General features: G+C 36.9%; 1 protein-coding gene across 9 annotated transcripts in view; it reads left to right on the plus strand.

Annotated features, from left to right (window-relative positions):
• Positions 1-26,483, plus strand: part of DLG2 (discs large MAGUK scaffold protein 2) — a 993,549-nt gene that overhangs the window by 729,334 nt on the left and 237,732 nt on the right. For 7 of the 9 annotated variants that reach the window (XM_066175626.1, XM_066175625.1, XM_066175627.1 and 4 more), the window contains 2 exons: positions 252-393; positions 15,917-16,072. In XM_066175626.1, coding sequence (XP_066031723.1) covers positions 252-393; positions 15,917-16,072 — 298 coding nt within the window. The remainder of the gene's footprint in view (positions 1-251; positions 394-15,916; positions 16,073-26,483) is intronic. The other 2 variants (XM_066175630.1, XM_066175631.1) reach the window with 1 other exon arrangement.

Consider the following 26,483-nt stretch of genomic DNA (forward strand, 5'->3'; position numbering starts at 1 on the left):
CTACTACTACTATTATTATTATTACTATTATCATTATTATTATTATTATTATTATTATTATTTTCAGGAAAACTCCAACTTTTAATTCTTTCTTGTGATATTTTAAGCTCTCTCAAGCTAGGGTTGTTTGTTTTGATCTTATTTACAGCATTGAACATGATGTTAGTATTTAAATTAAAAAAAATTATGTTCTTGTGACATGTAATGAAACATGAAAGTTGCTGACTAGAAATGTTCGTTTTTACCATCAGCTTATTCTCCACCATTGGAAAATCATATACTATCTTCTGGAAACAATGGCACTTTAGAGTACAAGGCATCTCTGGCCCCTATCTCACCAGGAAGATACTCACCCATTCCAAAGCACATGCTTGTGGAGGACGACTACACCAGGTCAGATGCTTCTCTTTATTTGTTGCCTTCCATGCAATTGTAAAGGACGTAAGTTAAGCATTCAGTGCATCTCAAATAGAATAGAGCATACTGTACATTTCTATCCAGCCTTCTTTTTTCTTTTTTTTTTCTTTTTTTTTTTAATAATCCCCAAAGAATTGTGACTACTCTATGGAAGTACAGTAGCAGAATTGTATCTGTGTAGTTAATTTCAAGGTAGAAGAGATACATAGGAAAATGCTAGGAGGGTTCTTTTATGCCTTGTTTTAGAGGAACACTGAATGTCACTGATGAGACAGTGTGTATTTATCTTTTTGTTTGAAGAGCACTACCATTCACCCTAGAAGACAGAAGTTGTTCAGTTTGGAAAATGAGCCCTCATTATAATGTCTAATGCCACAGAAAATGAGAAATTATATTTTTTTTTTCTTGGTGCTAGGAGGGGGCTGTTCTCGTCTTCTAACCTGACTTGCTGTGTCTTAGAAGTCAAAGAATCTCATCTACTTATGTATTCATCAGCTTCATAACCCACTAATTTGCATTTCATTTTTCTTGTTGCATGTGATTACTATCTCGAGCACCTTAACTTGTTGTATCAGACAGATTCAGAGTAAGTAAATCATGATACAGTGTTTAATCAGGACAAAAAATGTGTGCAAGCCACACCTTTCTTCCCTGTTTTGGTTTCTCTTTTGTTTTGATTGAGAATGTGAAGCTGAAATTGATTTCCTTCAACTTATGAGACATTCAATTAGGATGGATTTTCTCCAAATGGTTCCAAGAAGTTAGAATTTTAATTAATAGTTAAAACATTGATTTTTTTTTTAATCTTCACCAATGTTTTTATCTGATCAAATAATGATCTCCTAATTTCTCAAATAGCCATGTATGGGGAGAATATCAGTATTAATATATCTGAGTTGCAATGATGAAGGCTTTGTCAATAAACTTGTAGGGCTGAATTGTCCTCTTCTACAATGAGATGTCAGCACCACTATTGCTGAGAAGGAGTTAGAGAAGTTTAAAAACAGCAAAAAAATTGCAGCCTTAAAAGTAAGTAATAGCTAAGGACATCAGGAAGTCACAGAAAGTGAAGGAATTAATTCTAAAAAGGGACATAAGCTGTCCTGGCAATGAAAAGTCCATTTAAACAGTTAAAAGGTTTGTAAGGTAACAAAGAAGTATTGTTAGTCCTGTTTCTTTGTATTCATGTATCGGATTTTAACTTCCTAGTTATTTCTAAAAAAAAAAAAAAAAAAAAAAAACCAACAAAAACCAGTATAGAAGGGAAGGCAGTGACACTCTTAGCCCAATAGTTTAGCAGATATCCAGTAGAAAGCCTACAAAGAAACATGCAAGGTATGTATTGAAATTAATTAGGATGTGCTTTTGACCTTTTTTTAAGGAAGAAAGATGCTTTCCTATGTTGATGTTTTTAGGATGTTTTTAAATTAGTTAGTTGTGCTGGTTTAGCTCCTGAGAGAAAAATTAAATACTGCCAGTCTTGTCTGAGATATTCACACCAATGTCCATTTTGTATTTGGAGGGAAAAAAATGAATTCCCAGAGAAGCACTGTTTATTGTGTGAAATACTCCACTTCTGTGTTCTTTTTCCTGTCTGGATTTCCAAATTAATGTGTTGCCTAATGAAGATCTGATATTCAAAGTCTTCTTGTGGCATTGGCACTATCAACAGGAGCTGCTGACTCTATGAGCATGACCTTCTGTGACAGGAGTGTGGCACCAGCAGAAATAGGCGTGCCAAAGTGACGGGAGCAGGCTCTGAATGCCACAGCACAAACCAGATGGAAATCTCAAATTTCTGTTCGAGTGTTAACTCTGACCTATTGAAAAGGAGGAGGCTATTACAAGCTTCATTTTATTAGTGATAAGAGTCAATATGCTACATCAGGATACAAAAGCACAAAGTGATGTAATAAATGACTCTTCTTGCCACTGCATTTCCTCACTGTACATGCACATACATCTGAGAGGCACCCAAGCAAGAGCCAAAGACCAGTTTTCTTCTCTGACTACAATGACTAAGAAACTCTGACCTTTAAAACCAAACCATTTAACCCTTAAATGCTGCTGAGATTTTTTTTTTTTTTTTTTTAGTGTCCCTGTGTTTAGGTATTGCCTGTTGATTCAAGTGAGACTACTGAAATTCAGCAGTTAATTCTCGCAGTCATTGTCACAGCTATAAACTCAGAATAGTGAATGCACTCTTTCTGTTCATTGCCATAGGATTTGCTGATGAGTCTGCCATTAAAATAAGAAGATATTTGGGAAGTCTTTGTTGCTGGCCAATTCAGAAAATCTTTTGGGAATTCAATTATCATATTGATAACTGTAGTGAAACCTGTAGACGCCTTGATTGCAGCATTTACAATTAGGTTTTCTCACATAATGTTTTATAATTAAGATGTTTGCCAACTACTGCAGTGCTGTCCATTAAAACTACCTGGTTCTTGCTGTAATAGGTTTACAAGGCTAATTTACATTGTGCTCACATAAGGAAATTTATTACCCATGCAGTCTTGCAACACTTTTGGCAGATTTTCTTTTGTGCCAGCTACAAATATTTGGAACAGTAGCTTCTCCACTTAAAAAAGCTTTTGCAGTTTTGGAATTCTCTGTACAAATGATTTGAGTGAGACCGATGACAAGCTTTCTTTTAACTTACTTGTGATAATGAATCTATCAGCAAAGCTTAAATAGTTGAACATTCAACTCAATTTGCTTATTTCCTCCTGCTTTTTGGTTTTGTATTTTTTGTTTGTTTGTTCCAGTTCTTAAGGGGTTTTTTTTGGTTTTGTTTTTTACCTAAATGCATCTGTTTTTCTTAACAAAAATAAGTATTTCAGTTGATAAAAATTTGTGGTTTTTGGTCTGATATTGAATCTGTGCCTGAAAAAATTCAGTTCAGTCTGTATAAAAAATAGCCTAATCTGACTACAAGGGATAGAAAAGTAACAAGTCATCTTCAGCCATAAATTTTAATGAAGCTGAATGTTGTGTCTTAATTACTGAATTTTTTTAAGTTGTGTGTTTTATCACAGCAAAATACTATCAGTGATGGGCATATTTTACTTCATGATTTTTATGGATTTATTTTAAATTAATTTAGAATGAAAACCTTGCCTTCCTGTATTTTTTACAGCAATTATCACCTTTTAAATTAAATAACACAAGTTCAGGTTAGTAGAATGTGGGATCAAAAGCAGATAAAAACTACATGTCAATTCTATCAGTACACTTGGCAGGACACTTCACTGCTTGTTTTAGTTTCTAGTGAGATTAAACTGCTGTGCAGGAAGTGCAGGGGATTCACTGATTGCATTCCTGACCAGTCCCTGATACTGCTAGAGGGGAGAAACAGGGTTTGTGGCAAAGGTGGTGATAAATAACAGCTGGGATCAGAGTGACCAAGAGTTGGCTTAGTTCTTGATTCAAAGGAAGTCTGGAAAGATAGTCAGCAAGTTATGACTGTTAAGATTTCAGAAGAGCAGACTTCAGCCTTTTTGAAGAGTCGCTTAGCAAAGTCTCTTGGGATGCTGCCACAGAAACATAGGGCCCATGAAAGATGGATGGTTTCTAAATAAAACTTATTGAGAACTCAGGGAGGAACCATCTTGTTGAACAGAAAGGAGGGGGACTCATCAGGCCTTCCTGACTGAGCAAAGAGCTTTCTGATGACCTAAAATACTAGTTATAGACAAGCATTGCTTGACTGCTTAGTCACAAAATTAGAAAGCTGATTGATTTGAGCTAAGACTTACCCTTAGGGGTCATAAAGGAAAACAAAAGTGATTCTGCAGATGTGTGCTACTTTAAAAAATGAATGTAAAATTTGAGGAAGGAAAAAGGTGATAAATAGAAGCTGATGTAGTGACAGATAATAAAGAAAAAGCTGAAGTACTCAACAACATGTTTGCCAGGCACTTAAGGGCCCAGAAGGTAATTGGAATAGTCAGCATAGATTGACTAAAGGCAGTCTGTGTGCTTGTCCAGACTGGCTGACTTTCCTGATGAAATTTTTAACTGCTTGGATGAGGGGAGAGGAGTGGCTGTGCTTCACCAGGCAGTGCCACAGCACAGGTGCTGCCTTGAGCAGGAATGCCTTTGCTGAGGGAAAACACAGCTGACTCCAAAGTCATACCTGACCCATGTCACAACTCCCACTAATGTGCATCTGGGATCTGCTGTGGGGCACATGGTAATTCCTTTTCTCCACTAGTTGTCATGGGGAGTGGCTGCAAAGGTATTTCTCACACCTCCTCTGTGGGCAGGAAAAGCTGTAACACAGGGAGCACCCTTTAAAACTCTTCCAACAGCCTCTCATCCAAACATGAGGAAGTGTTGGATGAACGTGTGCAGCTAATCAGAAAGAAAATGTGGTTTGTAATGGTTTGGAAACCTTTTGGGTTTCTCCTGGATTGTGTGCTATATTACCTTGCTAGTTAGCCTTCTCCCAGCACGGCTACGCTCCTTTGCCCGCAATGCTGTTGGTGAGGCTTTTGACCCAGTCTCCCTACAGCACGCTTTGAAAGCTGAGGAAGAGTGGACTAAAAGGAGGCACTGCGTTGGGAACTGACTTAAACTAGGCTCAAAGGGTGATGATCATCACTTGGCATGTGTCAAGTGGTCAGTGATGAGCAGAGGAGCTCAGGATACCAAGGGCGTCAGTGAATATCTTCATCAATGACCTAGATCATGACACACAGTGCACCCTCAGCAAATTTCAAGAGGATAATAAATTAAGAGGGAGTGGTTAACATGACAAATGGCAGAGCTGTATTCTAAAGGGCGCTTGATATACTTGAGGACTGGGCTAGCAGAAACCTCATAAAGTTCAGTAAGAAGTCTGCACCTTAAGTGGAAGAGCTGCACACACTTGTGCAGGCCATGAACATCTGAATTGCAACTTCACTAAAAATGACCTGGATGTTACTGCAGAAACCAAGCTGAACACGGACCCAGAAGCGCACTCTCACTACTAGTCAGGTAATTAGCATACCAGGCTATCTTTGGAGAAGCATGGCCAGCAGAAAAATCTGTTCTTTTCTAAAAGCCTCTGACCAGTTCCCATTCTTTGACTTCAGGAGGGTTGTGGAGAGGGTGCAACATATTCTGAGAGCCCTAAATCACATGGAGGTTGGAGGGGTGTTGAGGGAGTTGGGGCTTGTTTTGTGTTGTGAAGAAAAGATTAAGGGGCAATCTAAGAGCACCCTATAAGCACTCAGTAGCAAAGATGATGAAACCAAACTCTTCTGAGTAGAGATGCACCAATAACAGGCATTGGTTTGGGATGTTCTGATTTCAATTTGAGAAGAAATTAAATCATGAGATAAAAAAGTGCTGGAGTAGTGCTTGCTGTGAAGGGCTGTGAAATATCCACCCTTTGAGATTTTTAAGAATTGGCTAGGTAAGATCTAGTGTTGTCAGTAATCCTGATTCAAGCACGAGATTGGATCAAATGACCTACAGAGATGCATTCCAACCAAATTTTACATGGTAGTAGTAAGAAAAAATGATTTTTTTTTCGTCATTTTGTGGAAAATGTGTTACTAATACAGCAGAGAGAGCTGTTAAAATTTTCTCTCTAGCATATTTCTGCCTTCCTATTTTCAGAAATATTAAAATTATACCCTAAAAATCTTGTAGCTTTTAGATACTGATTTCTTGTGTCTTCAATGAACAAACCCAGAAAAAGTTCCATAAAAATAATGAACTACCATCTTGAGTTTTTACTTCCTTTTTAGCTTCAGATAATGGTAACATCAAACTTCTGTGCTTCAGCTGATAAAAAATTCACTTTAACATTTAACTCCGGCTAGATATTAAAGATTCATAGATGAAAAAGCTGAGTTATCTCTTTTGCTGTCTAAAGCATGTTTGATTTTTTTTACATGCTTTGCTGCAAAATAGCACCTTCTGGAATGGAAAGAGATGCTGGGAATTGGATGGGAGAGAAAAGAGAACCATTAAGTTGAAGTCTCAGGGGATTTTTTTTCCTGTATTGAAAGCAGCATTCCTCAAATATTTCTTGTTTACTTATCTAAACCTGCTGGTTGAATTGACAGTGTTTATGGAAACACTTTCAAGTTTTGGTTGACACATAGATTTGACCCTCCAGTATTAAACCATTACAACAAATATTACAGTTTGTGTGTTATGAAATGATCATTAACAGTTCTCTGATGATGGTTTTAGGAAGAAAAACAATAGGATAAAAGAACTGCAGCTTTTAACAGTGAGTCCTGAAAACTGCTCATTTGGGACCTTTAGAGTTGACATAGGTCACAAGATATTATGCATATTTCAAAAACATCCATTTGCTGAAAAGTTTCAGCTGCATTTCCTGTCAGTCTTTGTGTGGGAACACTCACGTTTCATAGACAAGGTCTTTTACTGCTTAGGTAGAACTTTCAAATGAATTTTACACCACATTTAGTGTTACCATACTTGCGATGAGTAGAAGATACATAGAAGCCCACTGATAGAGTTGTAGTATCACCTGTAATTGTGAACTCACAAGAATTATTCACCATGCCTAACTCAAACTCAGCATATTTCCTCTACCCTAAAAAGAATATGTGCAGTATGTTGGGAAGACTGATATCGCCTTTTATTTATTCCTCTTATTAAATAGTTTGTAAATTTGGCAGATAATATGTTCAAGTTAATATTTTCATGCTTAGCTTTTGCATGGGACTGGACTTTTTATCCAGGGATGGCAAAGTTTTAATAATTTTTTTAAAAAAATTAGTGTAAAATATATCTATTTTTGCTTAAGTAATTTTAATTAACCACCATTATTATTAAATTAAATTGCACTTATTTTTAACCAGACCAGTATGATGATTAAAAGGATAGAGGGAGAATTACATGCCTTAGTTCATGTTCTATTCTATTCTATGTTAAAAATTGCTATGGTATTGTATTTTAAATACCATAATGTTTGATACATAGGTTCAGAGGGTTACGTTATATAAGAGCTGAGGAAATGGAATCCAGTATTTCTAATGCATTTATTAAAAGCAGTGTAAAAGCCAACAAATGCAAGTCTTTGGGAAAATCAGCTTTTTTATCCTCCAAAACATATTTGATAGTGTTTTTTGCAGTAGAACTCTTTCTGATTCTGTACTCACGCTGCAGTATATCAAAGCTTCTCACAATTTTGTCATGCTGACTAGATTATTTTTAAAAGCCTGCATGATTGAGCACAGCATTAAAAGCTAGTTTTCCTCTCTGCTTCTTTCTTCCATCCCTTTCTGCCACAGGAACATAGTGAGGAGGGATTCTGTTCTGTGATCTGAATGCCCAGTCCTGTCACATTTTAATATTGAAGAGACTGGAGGAATAGGGGGAGTGTGTTTAGCAAGGGATAAGGGTGAGAATGGGTGTGAAAATGAGGGAGAACTTGTCACTGGTATGTGAGAATGGAAATCACAAGAAGGGAATACTAGTATTTAATCAGGTAAGAAAACTTGGATTTAGAAAGGGAAGTCAGGACAAGACAGGACATATTAGAAGAATAGGTGAAGAGGCATGAAGAGGCAGTGGAGTATGGCAGCACTGGAGAAGGGATTTCAGGCTACTGAACCAGCAAATCCCTCAGAGAGTGACACAGAAGTTTGGGATAATCAGTAGTTGTGCAAGTACACTGGCCAAGGAACAGAGATACAGAGCAGGCAGGAAAAGCTGCTGATAAGATGCTGGCAGGATCAGGCTGAGGCCATCTCCCTCTAGAAAAGTGGAGAAGCACCCAAAGTTTCTGGGGTGTGCATGAAGTGGGTGTGATCCCAGCAGGCAGTCTGTCATGTTAGTTCCTTGTCTGTCTGTCTGGCGGATGCCAGCCTGCTGCTGTGACTGGTTACTCACTGTCTCTCACAGGCAGGGCTCTCATCTCTAGTTTTTAAGTTGGCGACATATTGGATCCAATATGGTCTCCTAGAATAGAATTTCTTCTTGGTTTAGTCTTTGATCAATCTAAGAAATGATGTGTTTTAAAAAAAGTTAGTTAAAAGAAGATTATTCAAGTTACACATTACATGTTCAGTTAAAGGGGAAAAAAAAAGTTTATCTATGTAACCTTAAATTGGACCCTTGGTTACATACATTCCTTAGATTGAAGCTTGAAATTGCTAACTTGCATATCAACTCTTTTATATTTTTTGTAATTATTACACAAATTTAATCTTAAACTAATTGTTAAACTTTACAGATGCATAATTGTCTGCCTAGAATAAGATTTCATTTTGTTATCCAATTTTTTCAAAAATATAGTAAGTCTTGACTTGGGAGAATAATTTATGTTAAAGTGTAGTCATTATCAAGTCACAGATAATCTCTTATTCCTGAGATATCCTTGCATATTTAAATAGGCCTGTCAGAGATCCCCAAGTAGTAGGATTTGACTGTTTCTAATACAATCACTGGCAGCTACTTAGTACTTAACACTTACAAAAAAACTAATCAAATTTTGGAATATGCTTTAGTGCTTGTATGGAAATTTTTGAAACGAGATAGGAGGATTGGCAGTGATAACACACACAGAAATGGTAAGTAGCCTTCAATAAGACACAGAGGAAAAGATAACCTGAAGGACATATAAAAAATTAGTGGACATGTACCCTTCATGCAGCTCTTGCCACTTGAGAAAGACACCTTGGGGTGACTGTGGTTAGTTCTGTAACATTGTCAGCTCAGTACTCAGGAGCAATCAAAAAGGCAGTTAAGAATGAAAATAGGATCTGATAGGAGAGGACAAGAGTGCAAAATATAATGCTTTTCTCTGTGAATCTGTGTTGCATTCAAGTCTTGAATCCTACATGGAGGCAACTAAAAAAAAAAGCAACTCAGAAGAGCGTGACAGAGATGAGCAGGGGTGTAGCATGGTTTCCAGGGAAAGATTAAGAACAAATAATTCCAATATGGAAAAAAGGTGTCAGAGAGAGACAGAACAGATATCTGCAAAGGTACCCATGGCACAGAGAAGGCAAAAGGCAAGGACTATTTCCACTGTCTTACAACTCAGATACAGGGAGTTTACAATCTATTGCCAAATTTAAAATATGGCAAATGGAAGTTTTTTTAAATGTTACCAATGTGTGACCAAATAACAGGCTTAGGGTGCACAAACGTAGAGCTTTCTGGACATGTCATGATCAGTTTGTGGGGCTTAGTGCTACAGGGGGTTGTGAAGCCTAAGAATATAAAAATGTTTAAATATGGATGAGAATAACTGCTGATTCATGGTGAACAGGCCTTCTGACTACAGTCTTTTTGGATTTAATTTCTGGTCTGTGTAGTCAGTGCAGATTTTCAGCAGCTGAGCAGGTAAGGGCCATTCTTTGCTGGTCCCTGTTTCTTAAACAGTCACTTGGGCCTTTGGTTTGACAGTGTCTCCATTCCTGTGGGTAACAGCCTTCTTTTCCATTCCTGCAACAGAAAATCATTACTGTTTTTTTTCTTCTTATTTCACATAAATCAGTCATTTCCTAATTCCTTATGGTTAAGAATAATGAGTGTAGAATTAGGTGTAGAATATTAAAAGTTCTAAATTATGCCTTCCTGTAGGCCGTTTCGTTTGAAAACTCAATTAAAATGTTAAAATAGTATTGTTAAGAGAAGCAAGGCAATCCTTAATCTTCATGGCTTTGCTACAAAGCACTTGTTTTGCAGTTAAAAAAAGCCTTTAAGGCATATGAAAACAGCAGTTAATAACCGAAAAGCTGAGAAATTATTAATTTTAGTGTTTCCAGAAAGAACTAAGGTACTGCACTTCAGGAATTTTCCTCCAGCTCTTCACACTCCTCCTCTGTCTTTCATTTAGTTGAAATAAACATGTCATATGAGTCATTTGGTCTCATTTAAGTTGCCAGGGCACAACATATAATAAAATCAACGATAAGTTCTAATTACCCTATTGAACAATAAGATATGTGGTTCTCCTAGAAGGTTATATGAATAAAAAGCTCAAACGACATATATATAAGAAAATCACTGGTTATTAAAATTGGAAGATTTTATTTGTATTAAATTGCCATTAATTTTTGGTTTACTAGTGAAATACTTCCTAAAAAGTTCTTTGTCTACTTCCCAGAAACATTATATTAGCAAAACTAATGTGTTAGATGTCTTTGTGGAACTTGGATGCAATTAAAAATTGCTGCTCGAAAACAAAAAAGTTGTAAACTTGTAGCATTGGGAGATTTCTTTGCTCTCAGATTGAATTTATTTTCTCTCAGATTGTTTTCTGGCTATAGCTGTGCATGCTTAATATGCTGTGAGAGCTGAGCTGGTTTTTTTCCATATCATAAAAGGTTTTGAAAGGTTTTAAAACTTGAACCTGTTAACATTTAATGTGCTGTGTGTTGGCAATTGATCCCTACTGAACAGGATTCAGGAATAAAAAGAAAAAAAAATTAATTTTAAATTGAGGACCCTGCATGATGCTGAGGAGAGAATGGTTTTTAAAAATGCCATTATTTTATGACTTCTGTTCCACAATTTAGTCAGCCCAATACAACAAAACAATGGTGATCTAAACAAGGAATAATAAGGATTTCAAACAACAAGGAAGACTGGCTTTACACAATCTGTTATGAAATAAATAAAACCAGTGTTAGATCAGTTTTCTACCTCCCACTGTTACTGTTATCTTTTCCACTGATTAGTTCTGTCTTTCTGTGAGAATTGTGCCTCACTGCTGTTATGTCTGTACTGAATAACAATTTCAGCTTTCAGTTTTTTATTTTTTATTTTCTTGCTGGAAGAGTGACTCTCTGCTGTTCATGTTACCATTTAAAAGCTTACCTTTGGTGCTAAGTGACTTGATTCTCTGTCCTATGAGTTGAACTGTCTACTGAGGCACTTTCAAGCCACGCTATGCTGCTACTTACGTTTACTACTTATATTTTTGTTGCCTTCCCTTTACTATTGTGTGCTTTATTCTCAGACTAATGTAGTTGTTACTGTCCATCCAGACCTAGCAGTTGCTACTCTTATTTGTCACAAAGCTTTGTTTTTAGCTCACTGACAAAGACAGAGAACTGTGATGCCTGTTTGTCACTAAATAAACAGTTTCAAGGCAGAAGGGAGCATGTCTGGCAAAGAAGTTACAGTAATAGTTATTTTTCAGAGTAGACCCACTGTGAAAAATGAGTTCCACTCTTTTTAAAAAAAAATGTATAGGTTTAATAAAAACTAAAAAATAGACAAATTAGGAGACAGAATAAGGAGGCTTCTTGGCTGAGGAGGCTTGGCACAAGGCCTGCCCGTAGCCCCCTCACCCTTTTAGGACTTCTATCTTTAATGAGCTCTGTGTTGAATATTCAATAAATGTTAATCAAACATTCTTTTTTTGATCTGTTTTAAGTATCTCAGATTTTCTTATCAATAGATTTGTTTTGTGGGTGGCTTCACTTAGTTTGGTAACATGGGTATAAATTTTCTTCTGAGGTTTTCTGTTTTTTTTCATTTGGATAAGAAAACAGGAAGTTAAAAAGTTTTTTTATGAAGGGTCACAAGGTGACCCTCCACTCCTCTAACTTTTGGCTTGATGGTTTAGACGTTACAAAGAGATTTAAAAAACCCAGTCTTAACCCTCTGTTATACACATTCATTAAATACACAGTCATTACCCTTCTAAACTGTTATTAATAAAACATAATACAGTACAATTACATATATATAGTAGTCATGTTAATATTTGTGAAAAGCCAACTATATAATATGTATTTATAACACCCACATTACATAATTACTCTTTAAAAGAGATATTGCAGTTGTCAAAGATGTACACAGTAATATTCACACATTTGGCATTTTAAGAGGATTTTTTTTATGTATAGGTATTAACAAAAATAAAGATAACAGACAAAAGAAATTCCATAATACAGTTCTTTGTTCTTCCTCAAGAATAGTTTCAAAAACTGCTTAGCATTTATTTTTAAATTAAACCTCTGAAGCTATACCTGCTGTATCTGAAAGAGATATAATTGCACATAAACTGCGGTGAATTAGTCCTTAAATACTATATATCTAGCCTTTACATTTTTCTTAAAGCATGCTAAATGGCTTGCTGCATGTTTTTAAATTCATTTGAAGAATTAGTGCATCATAAAGTAAGGCCTCAATGTTTATGTTCAGTCTGGTTCTTAATTATTATTGCAAGAAAAGATGAGGTGACCTTGGCTGTATTTTTTTTCATAATGGCACATTACAAACTCTTTCTAAATAGCATTCTCATTACCCATGCTTTGAGATGCAATCTGTCTCTGTCATAGCACTGGAGAAGATGTGCAAGACAGGATTTATCAGGTGGGCTGGTCCCTTTGGAAAAAAGTTCTTTCTTCTTTCTGTGAGGAGAAATATAAATGACACAAGAAAATGCTGCATTAGAACAATTATTTAATAAAGCTGGGTGGTCTTCATAATCTTCTTTTTTTAAAATAGGGTATTGTTTTCTTTCAGTAGGTGGCTACTATTGTAGTTAAGTACTAGTTTGCCTTAGAGAAGATGAAGAATGAGGAGGATATTTGACGACAGGCTGTTGCAGCAAGTGTCTCAAATTACTTTTTGTGATTAATAGCCTATGTGGAACACAGTTTGTATGAGCAGGACAGTGATCTGCCCCACATCATATTAATCATTCCTATGCTTTGTTTTTTTATTCCAACTTTCAAATATTTTTACGCTACTTAATTCATATTTACTGCACCAAATTGAGAGAGAAGATAAGATTATGCTTATCCTGGACATTGGATGTTAGGTACTGCTTTTTTTTCGAAGTCTTGCTTTTCTGTGCCATTAAAACATGGAGTCAGAGCCCAACTATGCAGCCGGCAGCTGTTAGCCTGTGCATCTGGATAGGATAGAGGCATCTCAAGGACCAGTGCAGTCCATGCTCTCAGTGACCTTGAAGGAAGTGACATCTGATGGGAAGTAGGTGGCTGTGGTGATCTCAGACCATTTCATAAGCCTTACATGAAGTGCACTCATAACAGGAATTAGCTGATATCCTAAATCCTCTTCTAACCAAAGAGTCCAGGTTTTAAAAGAAGAAGAAGTAAAAATTCCTTTTCTTAACCTTAAGACCTTTCTCTGCAGCTGAAATACAGAGGGTATGATGTTAACTAGGTCACAGTATCACTTCTATAATATCAGTGAGTACAGGAGGTTATACTCAGACTTGTTCCACTTTCCTGTTATCTTACCACCCAGGAAGGCTGAATGGAGTGAAAAATGTTTCAAAAATGTTCTAAAACATCTTAACATTTTCTAAATGTTTTAAAATCTGTTTGGCTTCCTAAGACAATTTGTTAGGACTCTCTGTTTATACTTGAAGGACTAATTTGGTGTCAATATCTAGATGTTGAATGTTTAACTTCATTTTGCTTTTGGAGGGAGCTTGTAACTGTCAATTAACAAAGAAATTCCTCATATCTACCCATCTCTGTGGCATGATTTGTGTCTCAGCATGAGGTTGGATGGTCACTGACTGATGACTCAGTGTAGTTTGAGCATTCACAATATATCCGAGGGGTAGCAACACTGATGTTATCTACAACTCAGAGAAGACCATTAACTTGAATATAGGACACTAACAATTCTTTTATGGACTGGTAAGTGTTCTAAGCCATGGAGAAATCTACAGTTTTCAGTTATCTTCCTGCACTGGGGCAATACTTCTTCAATTTTCATAGTAGGTATCATTTATATTTGATATTTATACTTGTTCTTTCATATATTGCCTAAAAGCAGAAGTGGTTTCTAAGGGAATAAAAGGCAGTATTGGACAAAAGCGAAATAGAATTGTTTTTATTGGCATTTTTTTATTGAAAGCAACAATTGATTTTGTAAATAAATTATTAAATCCAGCCCTCTGAAACAAGTGAAATATACTGATAAAAAATGATTACTACCTTAAACATTTTTAAAGGGATTTTACTAAGGACTTGACACAATGCTTTAACCAAATGAGTGACAGTTTTGCTATTTTGCTATTTGGTAATCTTAAATTGCCCGTTTTTTAACTGTGAAGTTTTCCCTGGGAGATTCAGGCACAGAGGGTTCTCAAATCATGTGTCAGATTGCTATGAATAATGCTATTAGCATTGAGTGAGACCAATTTTTAAGTAAAGCAGCTACTCCTTTTTCCCCAAAGGACAAGCCCAGAAGCTAACAAAGGAAATTAGGTTCTCTGTATCTGCCAGCACATCCACGACTGTAATAAATTCTGGTACCTGTGAAAGTCACAGCAAAACCCACCCCCATGTGAGGCATAGTGCAGCCAGAAGAACAAAAAAAGTTCATTAACTTCTTGGCCTCTTGATATTTTCAGGCTTCTGAAATAAGATTTCCATCTAGCTAATATTGTATGACAGTGATGAAAGGCAGTGGCATACCCTGGATCTTCTGGCAGAAGCGTGGATATGATAGCAATTGACCCTTGGCACTCTTTAGAGCAGAAATGTCAGGAAACAATGAGTCAAGTTTCACAGTGCCCGTGGGCCCCAAGGTATGTCCTGGGGCCAAGGCAGGGAAGTCACAAGGTGGGAGATGTACTGAGTGTGCGGTGTGGGTTTGTTTTGCAAACTGCTCCCTGTTGGTCTCCCGCGGATCCCTGGCTGGTTGGTACTAAAGGCTGCATTCCCTTCTCCCCTCTCCCAGAGGGCTCCTGGGAGGGCTCTGGTAAGTATTGCCTCCCCCGGGCAGGTGGCTCTAGGCAGCTGGAAAGAAATTTTAGTTTTAAGATCTTACTCTTTGTATCTGACTTCATAAGCTGCTGTTTGCTACTTGGAGCAGCATTGCAAGTGTGATTGCAGTAGCCTTGGCAATGAGGTTAACTGTTTCAGATGTGTTCTGCATAATCAGATTTTGAAGGCTGAATCTGGAAAGAGTGCAAAGAGCTCTTGAAATGCAATGAATTGCCTGCCAATGAGATGAATTGCTCACACAGTTTGTTACCATCAGTATTATTCTAGGATATGGGTCAATTTGACAGCAGCTCTGCAAAGTCCCAGCTCACTGGGACAGGAGTATGTTGTATTAACAAGTAACATGTATGTCATCTATATTATAAATTAATGGGTAAAAAATACTTCTTTTTCAGGTAACAAACATACTTTCTTCTATGCTGTACTCAAGAGCACAGAAAGCTGTGTAGATGTTAGATTAAAAAAAAAAAAGAAAAGAAAGACTGTGGGGGAAAATGCCTCACTTTCTCAGCTTCAGAGATAAGATATTCCCTTTCAGTGCCACACTTGCCATAGGGCAGTTTTACGGTCCACTTTTATTGTGTATATCTTAATATGCAGCTACTTGAATGCCATACTACTGTTATCAAACGCTAACAATTCCTTTAACAGCACACTTTACTTATTAGAAAACCCCCACTGAAAAGGTCTTGACAGATTTGCTATGCATGCTTTTTAAATGATTACTGTGTTTTCTCTGTATTCTCAGCAACTAATATGCACCTGACCTTTTACTCTTGTCTCTGTATCACCAGGCCTCCTGAACCTGTTTACAGCACTGTGAACAAACTGTGTGATAAACCACCTTCTCCTAGGCACTATTCCCCTGTCGAGTGTGACAAAAGCTTCCTTCTTTCAGCTCCCTACCCCCACTACCACGTAGGCCTGCTCCCTGACTCTGAGATCACCAGGTACTGCATGCGCTTCTTCCTCACCTCCTTTGTTAGAGTGCATGAACATCACTGGATTTATCTCATAGTTTGCATCTTCACCATAGATCTTTTTTCTACAGCTTGTGCTTTTTTTTAACCATGCTTTCACATCTGCACCACTGGAAGATACCTGCTACCTTGGTATATGATTTTGGTCATCCAAAATCCAGTGATGAACACAGGCAATGTTTTGATCCATTGGAATGGTGCTCTAAAATAGGTTACATAGTATGTACCACATTTTGCAACTGAATTCGGTGTTTGTTTCTCTTTGAGTATGGAAAGTGACCAAGACTTCACTGAAAGCTGTAGTAATTTGTTTTGATTCCGTCACTTTATTCTTTTGTTGTACATACTTAGTTCACTGAGCATCTTTAGGTTTATAGGACAGCTGCCTAAGCTATTCAGAAGAAATAGAGCAAAAAATAATCATCTCCCTCACCAAATCATGGTTAAGAATGCATCTAAAATTTAGCATTCCCTAGGCCAGCTGTGCTCTGACAGGATAGTTAGGAAGGCCTAAAATGATGAACATTTCCATAACTGAAATAATGGAAGATCTTTCTGTAAAACATTTTCAATGATTGCCTCCTGATAAATATTTAACGAAGTAAAGTGGACTATCCAAAACAGTATGCTAGTATAACCCAGCTATTCTTCTATAGACTACAAGGATAGTAGTAAAGCATTTGCAAACAATATTTGGGAGATAGAGGAAGAGTTAGGCACAATTTTTCTAGAGTGCTTTGTTTATTAGGAAAAATTCTATCATCTTTTATATAGAATAGAAGAAAATAATTATGTTTGGAGCTTTGATCATGGACATTTTCTACAGAAAACATTTTTCAAAGCAAAGAATAATGTGGGAAGAGAAGAGCAGAAGTCTGTAAGTGAAAAGTAAAATAGTAAATTAATGTAAGATACACTAACAGGAAAGAAACCTAAGGGATTAGGAAGAAAGCTGTGGAAGGCATTGAAATGCTATGAAATAGAAAGCTCCATTAAAAAAGCAAGAAGACAATTACTAGCAAAGAATGTTGCAGGTATGGCAAAACCATGCAGAAGATGTCAGTTTATTAGAGTGAAAACAGTGTAGTTTCTAGAATTCGTAAAAAGATGCTTAATCAAAGTGGTCAAAGTTATTAGTCAAGGTGTTCAGCCCAGTGCAAGTTTAAGTGAAACACATTGATTAGTACAGTGTTTTATAAAGGTGTAAATATCTGCACAAGGATGCCATACACTAACAGAGCTACCCACAATATTTTAATTTCTTTGCTAATGTTGCCTTAAATTGCATAAGTGATCAAAAAGTAGTAGAATTCCTCTGGTTCTTTAGGTAAAGTATAAATATGAGTAATTTATTTGGGAATGGCAGAGCTTCTGAGGTTTCAGAACGAGACAATGGAAGATTTCATTATAGAAAGGCTCTTATAATGGTCCCCTTAGAAAGGAAGGTTCCATCTTGAACTAGAAAGTTGAGTGAGTGGGTTCTAGGGGGTGTTGGGGCCATGGAGTTGAGTTCCTTACTAACCACAGAGAGAGGTAATTCATTGCTAAATTGTTGATCTCTGTAGACATGACTATTATGGAGAGAGGTTCAGGGAAAAGGTTATGTTAAGGCTGCTTCCTGCAACCACATACTTCGAAGTCAATAACCAGTAGAGCTCTGGAGGGCTCATAAAACTAGGCCATCTTGGCACCTGAATGTATAATTCTGTACATTCTTTTGCTTTATGATTGATTGATTGAATACTTGGTCGTCAGATATTTGATGACCTGACATCCGGACTTGGAAAGCTGGGTATTATTCTGCTGAATGTGAGTTAACAATTCTCTTTAAGAACAAGGTTTCATTTATCTTCATTCTCTTTGATGTAATATTGAGCTCTAGTCCCTGTATATTTAATCAGTTTGTTTAAATCAACAGTCCAACAAAAACTGCTAAAAGAACATAAAATCTGAGAAAAGACACAACTCATGGTTAAATGCTCTGCGCTGTACTCTGCTACATGCTGTTGCAGAGGCAACTGATTACTATAATTTGTACTTCCTTCACACTGTGAAATAACATTCAGATGGAAAATATGACAGTTTTCCATGTTCTCAGTACTGTCATCTTTTCCACAGGACTCTGAATAGTTGAGTGTGGAGGAAGACATTTGAAATAATATTTCAGCAAATGCCTTTGGTGAGGAAAGTGACAGCTTTACAACGAATCATGATTCAATTTCCAAATGGACTCAGTGTTCACAGTTGGAGAACAGATTTTAGAAAAGTACTAATCTCATTTTTATCCTAATGCAAGTGGCTGTTCTTGCTAGAGTATTTAATGTACACAGCCCTAAAGGCAATTTACCAAAGGCAGTGTGTTTCAGGGGTGAATTGTGTTGAAAATTCTGAAGAATTAATCCAGTAAAAGACCCTGTTTTAAATCCACAGCAGTGATACCACCATCCCTGTAGGAAGTTATACTAAAAAAAAAAAAAATTGCAAATACTGACCAGGTATTTTGAAAGGTCCCCCTTCTGACCTGAATTTCTGAAAGCTCTTTTCCTCCACATCAAACACTTCAATGAGCTCCAGTCAGAAATAAAAATGTATCTCACTTTCTTCATGCAGACTTCCCAGAAAGAGTTCTGCATCAGCATTTGTGCGCCTCAAGTTTGGGGAAGAAACGGCAGGGATTATTTACTTGTTTTAGTAATTAGAGTTACTGTTGTATGTCAGTGCTCCAATATTGGGAATCTGTTGTTGATCCACAAGAAATTCAGTTTGACAAATGACTCTTCCAGAGGAAGAGGAACATGATGCCATATTCTCCCAACTGAAATGTTCGTAAGCTGGCCAACGCCTTTCAAATTGCTGCTACAGATAATTTGTCAGCTGCTCCTCAAATGATTGTTTTGTCAAGGCTCATTAACTTAGTAGCCAGAGAATTCATAGGGCAAAGCTTTATTTGTCTATAAAAAATTCAAGTTTATAACCCTTGATTTTATGGTGGCCTGTCAACTCCTGGGAGATTTGGAGGTCTAGAAAAATGTGCTTCCATTTTAGGATGAGTGTAATTAGTTTTTTGATTGAGAAATCAGTTCATATGAATTGACATTAAGAGGGCTATGTCAATGTGTGACAGCTGAAAATCTGTACCATTGAAGGCAGGAGTAGAGAGAGAATTTTGGAGTAGTAAGTTTTCCTTTGAGAGCACCATGTGGGAATGGATATGGAGTGTTCATGTTCTGGGCCCTGTCATTATTGACTATTATGTCTACAAATAGAAGATTATTGGCAGTGAAAGGAAATCACAGCTCATGGATATAACCCTCTTTCTACAAAGATGAGACTTTATTTCAACACTATGTAGCAAAAAATGTTCCCAGGCTTTGCATTGAGAACTTCGTTGGATTCACCTCTACAAAGACACACTTGAAAAATGCTTTGGTTTTTCCCAGAATTCACTTCCTTGTTTTCAGTGAAATATTTCTGGCCCTTTGGTTGCCAGTATACTTTTTGGTTAAGGGCTGCCCTGAAATTGTTGGCTTTATTTATTTTTTGTTTTTACTCTATAGATATTTGCTTTTTTTATAAGTTTCGAACCTTGTGATTGCTTTTTTTTTTTTTTTTTTTTTTTTTGGAGTGCATGTAGGGAAGGAACTAATGGTTAAGTTTCACTTCAAGGTATTTGATGGATCAGATTAATGACAGCAGTGTTTAGAACCACCTCTACTTTCTTAGAGATGGGGATTAGGGAGAGAAGATAACATTGGCATGAGGCTCTAGAGCAGAGTCTTGAAGAGAGCAGCATGCCATTTGCATTGGTTTTAGAGGGAAGCTGAGCATTGTGTAACTGTTAAGAGCCACAGGAATAAAAGTGTGCTGAAATGAATGCAGACATGTGGGTAAGGAGACTGCAACATCCAAAATCTTGATGTGTGCTGCTGTTTCCAGAGGCTGAGTCCCCACAGCCTCCCTGTCAGCACGGAAGGGTCACCACACTCCTGTGGTCCTGTGCTCTCTGCAGCCAGCCTGGTGTATGTCTGTCCTAAGCACTGCTGCCTGCAGTCCCCCCGCATAGTTTTAGGGATCCCTGGGAACCCTCCACAGGCCATGAAGGCCACTGAGAAGGTGGTGATCACTTTTCACAGACCCTGGGAGAAAGTTAGGGTAGCTTCAGTCAAAGGTGTGAATGGCGAATCTCTCAGGAAGTCGCTCTCTCATTATTAATATCTGTACAGCCTTTTGCTTCCCAGTGACCTGCTGGGAGTGAGCTTATTGTCAAAGTGATGCATATAACTGTTCTTGTGTGTGGCTGCCTTCCAGGGAGGCTCTTGTCTCCTTTATTGAAATTCACACTGTACAGGAGTACTCATTGTCCCCTGTTCAGTCCCATGTGTTTAATATGGGAATTACATCTCCCAAAAAACATCTCACCATATTTTGTGTTTCTTGAAATCCCTGGCAACCTGAAAATGGGGTCTATCAAACAAGTAGTAAAATAGCAATGATATTATGAAATTAAGTCTTCAGTCTGGCCCATATAAACACAACCACCTTTCTTGAATTTAAAAAATTACATCTAAAAAATAACTTCTACTGTTAAGTTCTCTTTGTTTGCCTCTTTTTTTTCTCTTTTTCTTAAGAAATTTCAAATGCTAATTACAAAATGGAAAAATAGTCTGCTTGGGTCAAATGAATGTAAATACTCAAGTATCTAAAACAGGAATTGAGGCAGATTTGTGCTTCTTATTTTAACACCTTCAGATCAGCTTTTGGACTGATCTGCATTTTGCACAGTCCGATAGACAGCAAGCTTATATTTAATGAAGTACTACTACTAAAAACATTGCTTAAAGACAGTGGGGGGGAACAAGTACACAATTCTTTTGGTGGATTTTTGAACATAAAAATAGGCAATTTTTATGCCTGAGGTTCAGCTTATTCAATGTCAATGAAAACAAAGTAACCTTATAGTCACAAAAAAACACCATCTTCTGAAAATGTAAGATACCTGGTTAAAATAATGCTTAGAGAAGTAGCTCCCTAAAATCATAAAATGGCTTTTTAAAAAGTGAATACTGTGGGGTTTTGTTTTGAGAAGTGATTTTTAAGCATACATACACACAAATTTAGGCATTTGGAGGCACAGAGCACATAGCAACCCCTAAGCAATTTGAGGTTAAGCTGGTCATCACAAGGGTTGGCTTGGATGCTGGTGTTCATAACTGATGGGAATTGAAGCATCTTGTTGTTGTTGATTTCAATCAGCTATGTGAGTGCTGTAGCCTTCACTCCCTGACCAACATCTTTAGCAATTCAAGCACTTCTTTAACTCCTAGACCTCCCTAAAAATAAGCCTGGAGACCTTGACTCACCGGCAGGAGCACGCATCACAATGGGTGGCAGGATACAGCCCAGGTGCATACAACTACATGCACATTATGCTTGACAGGGTTGTGCTGCTTCTGAAATCACCTCCAGGTCTCCAATATTTTATAGTTATAAAGCAAAAACGCTATCAGCATAAACTGTGTTGAATAACTGTCTACAGCTTAAATGCAGTGTTCAATGTAGATTGTCCCTGCTTGTGAATCAGCCTCCTGAGGCCTTTAAATTATTTAAGGATCTTTCAGAAATGATAAAAGTTAATTGTGCATTTTCTTTATCACTTTCAATTATCAAATTAGAATGTCTTGACTGGAACAGTCTCCTATAATTTCTGTTTAATCCTGACTGAAGTGTTCTCTTCAAGTAGATGATCCAGTCATATAACTGTTAGGGTTAATGAAAGAAAAATGATTCTGCCTTTCAATCTCAGCTCTCATGGTACTTTGTGTGCATGAATCTCTGACCCTAATAAGCACAAACATTCCTATAAACTAACTTGTGTGCTTTCATTTTTTTAATGAGGAGTCTTCTATTTTGGATGCTATTAATTAAAATTGCTAGGAAGATGCAACTTTCAAAAACTCAGAGAGATGCTTGCAGGAGAATCTTAACCTGTAATGGCATAAAACCTCTACAGTTCAAATGTTTAATTATGTAAAGTTGCAGAAGTCTTTCAGGTTAATATGCAGTGCTTCAGGTTAGAGCTGCTGGGTTTTATTTGCAGTTGTGCTGCTGACTAATTTTCTTCAGTTGAGCAAGTCACTTAATTCTATTTGCTTTGCTTTGTCAGTAAAATAATCTTCTCAGTTATATTAGGAACAATAACTTCTAACGTTAAGCAGACTAGAATAAAATTTTAAAAAGAGAAAAATTAAGGTATTTTTTCTGCTCTGTCATTTGGGAAATGTTTCGTATTTTTTTAATATGGTTTGATTTTCAGAGATAATGTGCTTTCTTGTGCTACAGATCTCCTTTTGTTCACAGTCTGCACCCATGGAAATTAAACTGTATATTCTTGGCTCATAAAATGGACAGAAATATTAATTCAGTTCAGTTAAGTAGCAGTATTTTCTTTAATATGTCTTTGCAGAAGAGAAAAAAATAGTTCTCAGTAAGAAAATGTCTTTAAATCACTAGTATTAAAATTTTCCTGCTGTTCTGATTACAAGCAAAGCTACAGAGAGAGATCTGTGAACAAAGGAAAGATGTCTCCTTCCTTTTCAAAGCCCGTCAGCAAGTTCTTAGTCTCAGTCTCTAAGTCACAGAAAATGTTCCCAAAGTATCAAAAGTCAGTCTCTGTGTGGTTTTTCTGGATTAATGGTGAAGACTGGAACCAGGAGACTAGACAAGTTTCAGGCTATTTTTAATGGGTTTGTGCCTAATGATTTTGGCCAGGACATTCAGTCACCAGGCATGGGGAGCTTGTGGTGGACCATGACCCTCCAAATGGAAGCTTTGCCTGATGTCTCTCTCAGAGGCTGCTATTCGCCACTAACGCTGGCTACAGCACTTACTGCCTAAATACAAGGCAGGAGTAATGCTTCTGACTAGCCTATGAAAATCCAGTCTTGACCAAGTTCACACAACAACTTTCTTGTTTGAAATGGTCATTTCTGTGAGATATGTTATTGTTTTCAGTATACGTAAGCAGCCTCTTAAACCTCTCATTCTGCTCTCTGAAAAATCACCTTGAAACAGTCCTTCCAAAATGACAGAGTACTAAAGCTCCAATGTTCAAGAACTCAAACACAATGTTCTAATTCTTCTGAGTGTTGGGAGAAATTTAAACCCATATATTGGTTCCCTGTCTGGTTCAAGTATATTCAGAATAAATGTCAAAAATTTATCTGAAAGTGTCACTCTGCTAAGGAGTGTTGCAATAACAAGCTACCAGAGCCATTGACTAATTCAAACTTTGTCCACAGTGACAATTATTACCTGACAACTGTCTAAAGGCCACTGTGAGAAATGGGTTTGGAGATTTCAGTTTCATTCCTGTGGACAAGTTTCCACATCATAAAAATCATCACTCCATCTGTCACAGTAATTGCTAGAGTCTTGGCTCATCAGAGAAACTAAGAATAAATTTAACCTGGAGAACAAATTACTCTATTTACTCCATGAGAGAGTTCTTTGAGATTAGAAATTAAATTTTACTATGGAGGCAGGGTAGATAAAACTGTGCTGTGGCTCTCTATACTGTGGCTGTTGGGAGAAGCATAGTTTCCAGGGTTTAATGGGATAGAAAAGAGCAGGAAAGCAGAGACTTCAGGGTGATACAAGTAATGAAAACTGTAACACTCAAAACCTTAAGGTGTTTAAATTTGAGCTGGACTGAAAGTCTCAACATAACTTTGGGGAGTTGTTGTATGTTGTTCCCTGATTCAGTCTGACAACACAAATACTACAAAGGAGTATATCAAAATGGGGAAAACAGTAGGGAAGAAAACAAGGAACTGTGGAAAAATAATCTCCTCTTTACCTATATAGTACATTTATGTACATGTGCTACAGTTAGCAAGTTGTTTTTAAATGCCATCTGAGTAAATACCATCCTTATTTTAGGTTAAACTTTCATTTTGGTATGGAGAGGATTGCTGAACTTCTTTTCTTTCTGTTTTCAATCCATTTTGACTTCGTCAATTCTCTCACAGATATAGATTTATTTCTCATAAAATGAAAGATGGGCTTTCAGATAATCTCTTGAGCTGAAGTCCAACTGACTTCCAGTGAGATGCAGATTTGGAAGAACCTAAATTACATTCAAAAAGTGAATTTCGAGCCAGAGAAATACAGCTAAAGATCTATAGGCAAGAATCTCCATTTAAATTCCTTGGTATGCCTTGCACTTGCTTTGCAAACCATGACAATTTTGCTCCGTATCTGTTTGGTTATTGAATTTTCCTTCTCTTCATCCTTCAAACAGAAAGGAGCCTGAGCATATACTTGCCCTTTACCAGCCTCCTAATTAAAGCTATTTAACTTCCTAATTAAAGCTATTTCACTCCAGTTCATTCATCTCAGTATTTTCTCACTTTCCTTTTTGGTGTGAGAAACAGTAACTCAGTCCCTCACAAAGAATATTTTAAAGCTATCACTGTGGGGTTTGGACAGTTAGAGGTGCTATGTTTTTGACCACCAAAACTATCTTGTGATTACTTCAAAATTATTTGGTTTGTTGCTTTTTTTATTTTGTTTTCTTCTAATGATATAATCTAAAGTGAGATCTAAATATGACTTCAAATCTTAAAAATTACTGTTGTAGATTCCATTTAATTTAAGAATATACATTCAGAGTTGGAAGGATAATTTATGTTATCCCAGCAGACTAGGACTGTGCCTATTTTCAGTCAGTTTCTCTTCCAACTCCATAACTTCTTTGACAAATTTGCACTGTAATCCTTTCATGTTAGTTCAATATTCTGAAAGTGCATATCTGTAGGAAATAACAAAATTGTTCTATGCAGGAGGATGGAAATGTTTAAGAACATTGGTTCATTACTGGGGCTTGTTCAGACACCTACTGTGCAGCTCTGAGGTTGTAGAACTCACCCACCACTACTGTCTCGATGTTGCATCCAAAATTTTCCCCAAATGTAATTTCAAAAAACCTACACAACACATGAAATCTAATCTGAATTTACTGATTATCAATGACTCCTAAAGAGGGGATACCTTTCTGACTACTGCCTGTGGAGTACCTTGGGACCTGAACCAAAATCCTTGGTAGTTCGAAAATACTGAAATCTTGTTTCGAAACTGTAAAAGTAAAAAGGGGGGATTCAGGGTTAAAATTTTTGGCAGTGTAAGTTACACAGTTTCAACATAGTTTCTTAAATGTACTAATTTGAGAAGTAGTAAGGGATGGGCAGGGGACAGGGAACAGAGGAACAGGGGAGCATAAAGATGGATGCTTATTTATTACACACAAATACAGGGGAAATGCAAAATCCTGAGCTTGAGTTTTGGTAGGAAACATTGCAAAGGCCAGGAAAGAAAGTGCCCTTGATAAACCATCTACACACATTGCCAATTTGCAATAGTTGGATGCATTGACATAGGAGTTCATCATAAGCCATAGTGATTATAAACTGCCTTATCAACATGAAGTCACTGGAAAAATGTTTTCTTTTTGTTCTGCCAAGAAAGAAAAGAAAAAAAAAGAAAAGGTGCATTAGGTATTCAAAAAGAGTTACAAGCTCTAAACATCCCTGAATTTTGTAAAGGTCTAGTTATGCAACTGACCTTTCTGGGTTGAACCTAAATTTAGCCAACTTGTCATTGTAAATTTTTATGTAGAATTTGTTAATGTTTTGGGATCTAAAAGACTTAATTCTTTAAAAGGTTTTTATTTCATTTTTAAAGAACAGCACCAGAAGCAACTACCTTATCTGTTTTTTTTAACACTGCTTATAGTGCATAAAACTACTACTCTTACTGAAGAAAAAGCAAGGTCAGTGAAAGTTACAAGATACTGAAATACATTTTTTAGCTGACAGAGGGAAGAGGAACTTCTAGTTTGACTTTCAAAATTAAAATTTCAATATTGTTAAGGAAATACAGGAAGAGAAACTTTACAGTCCCCAGGGAGATGCATAGACAATGTCTTTTTCCGTACTATTTCCATACTCCATGCAGAAAATGCATCATTTCACAGATAATTGGAGTTGTTTGCTTTATCTTTTGAGGATCATTATAGTTCTTGCTTTTATGATGTTGAAATCACTACGCTTATGAAGTGGGAAGAAGGGAAAAGAATGCAACTGTAGCAGTTGAGCTCTAAATAAGAATGACTGTATCTGCAATCAAGCTTCCCTAAATAGCAGAGTGAAGCCATCAGAGTGTAGAAAGCAAGCATGTTAGGATGCACCTGAACTGCACTGAAGCCCACATGGGTGGAGTACAGAGTAGGGAGGCCAAATACCACTTGCTACTACTCACTGGTAGTACAGTGCCCCTGTGCAGCCCAGTGCAACACCGAATCCTGAGCTGGTTCCAGCCAAGGCAG

Source organism: Chamaea fasciata, unplaced genomic scaffold, assembly GCF_029207755.1.
Source record: "Chamaea fasciata isolate MVZ Bird 193981 ecotype frontalis unplaced genomic scaffold, bChaFas1.0.hap1 SCAF_2, whole genome shotgun sequence".
NCBI lineage: Eukaryota > Metazoa > Chordata > Aves > Passeriformes > Sylviidae > Chamaea > Chamaea fasciata.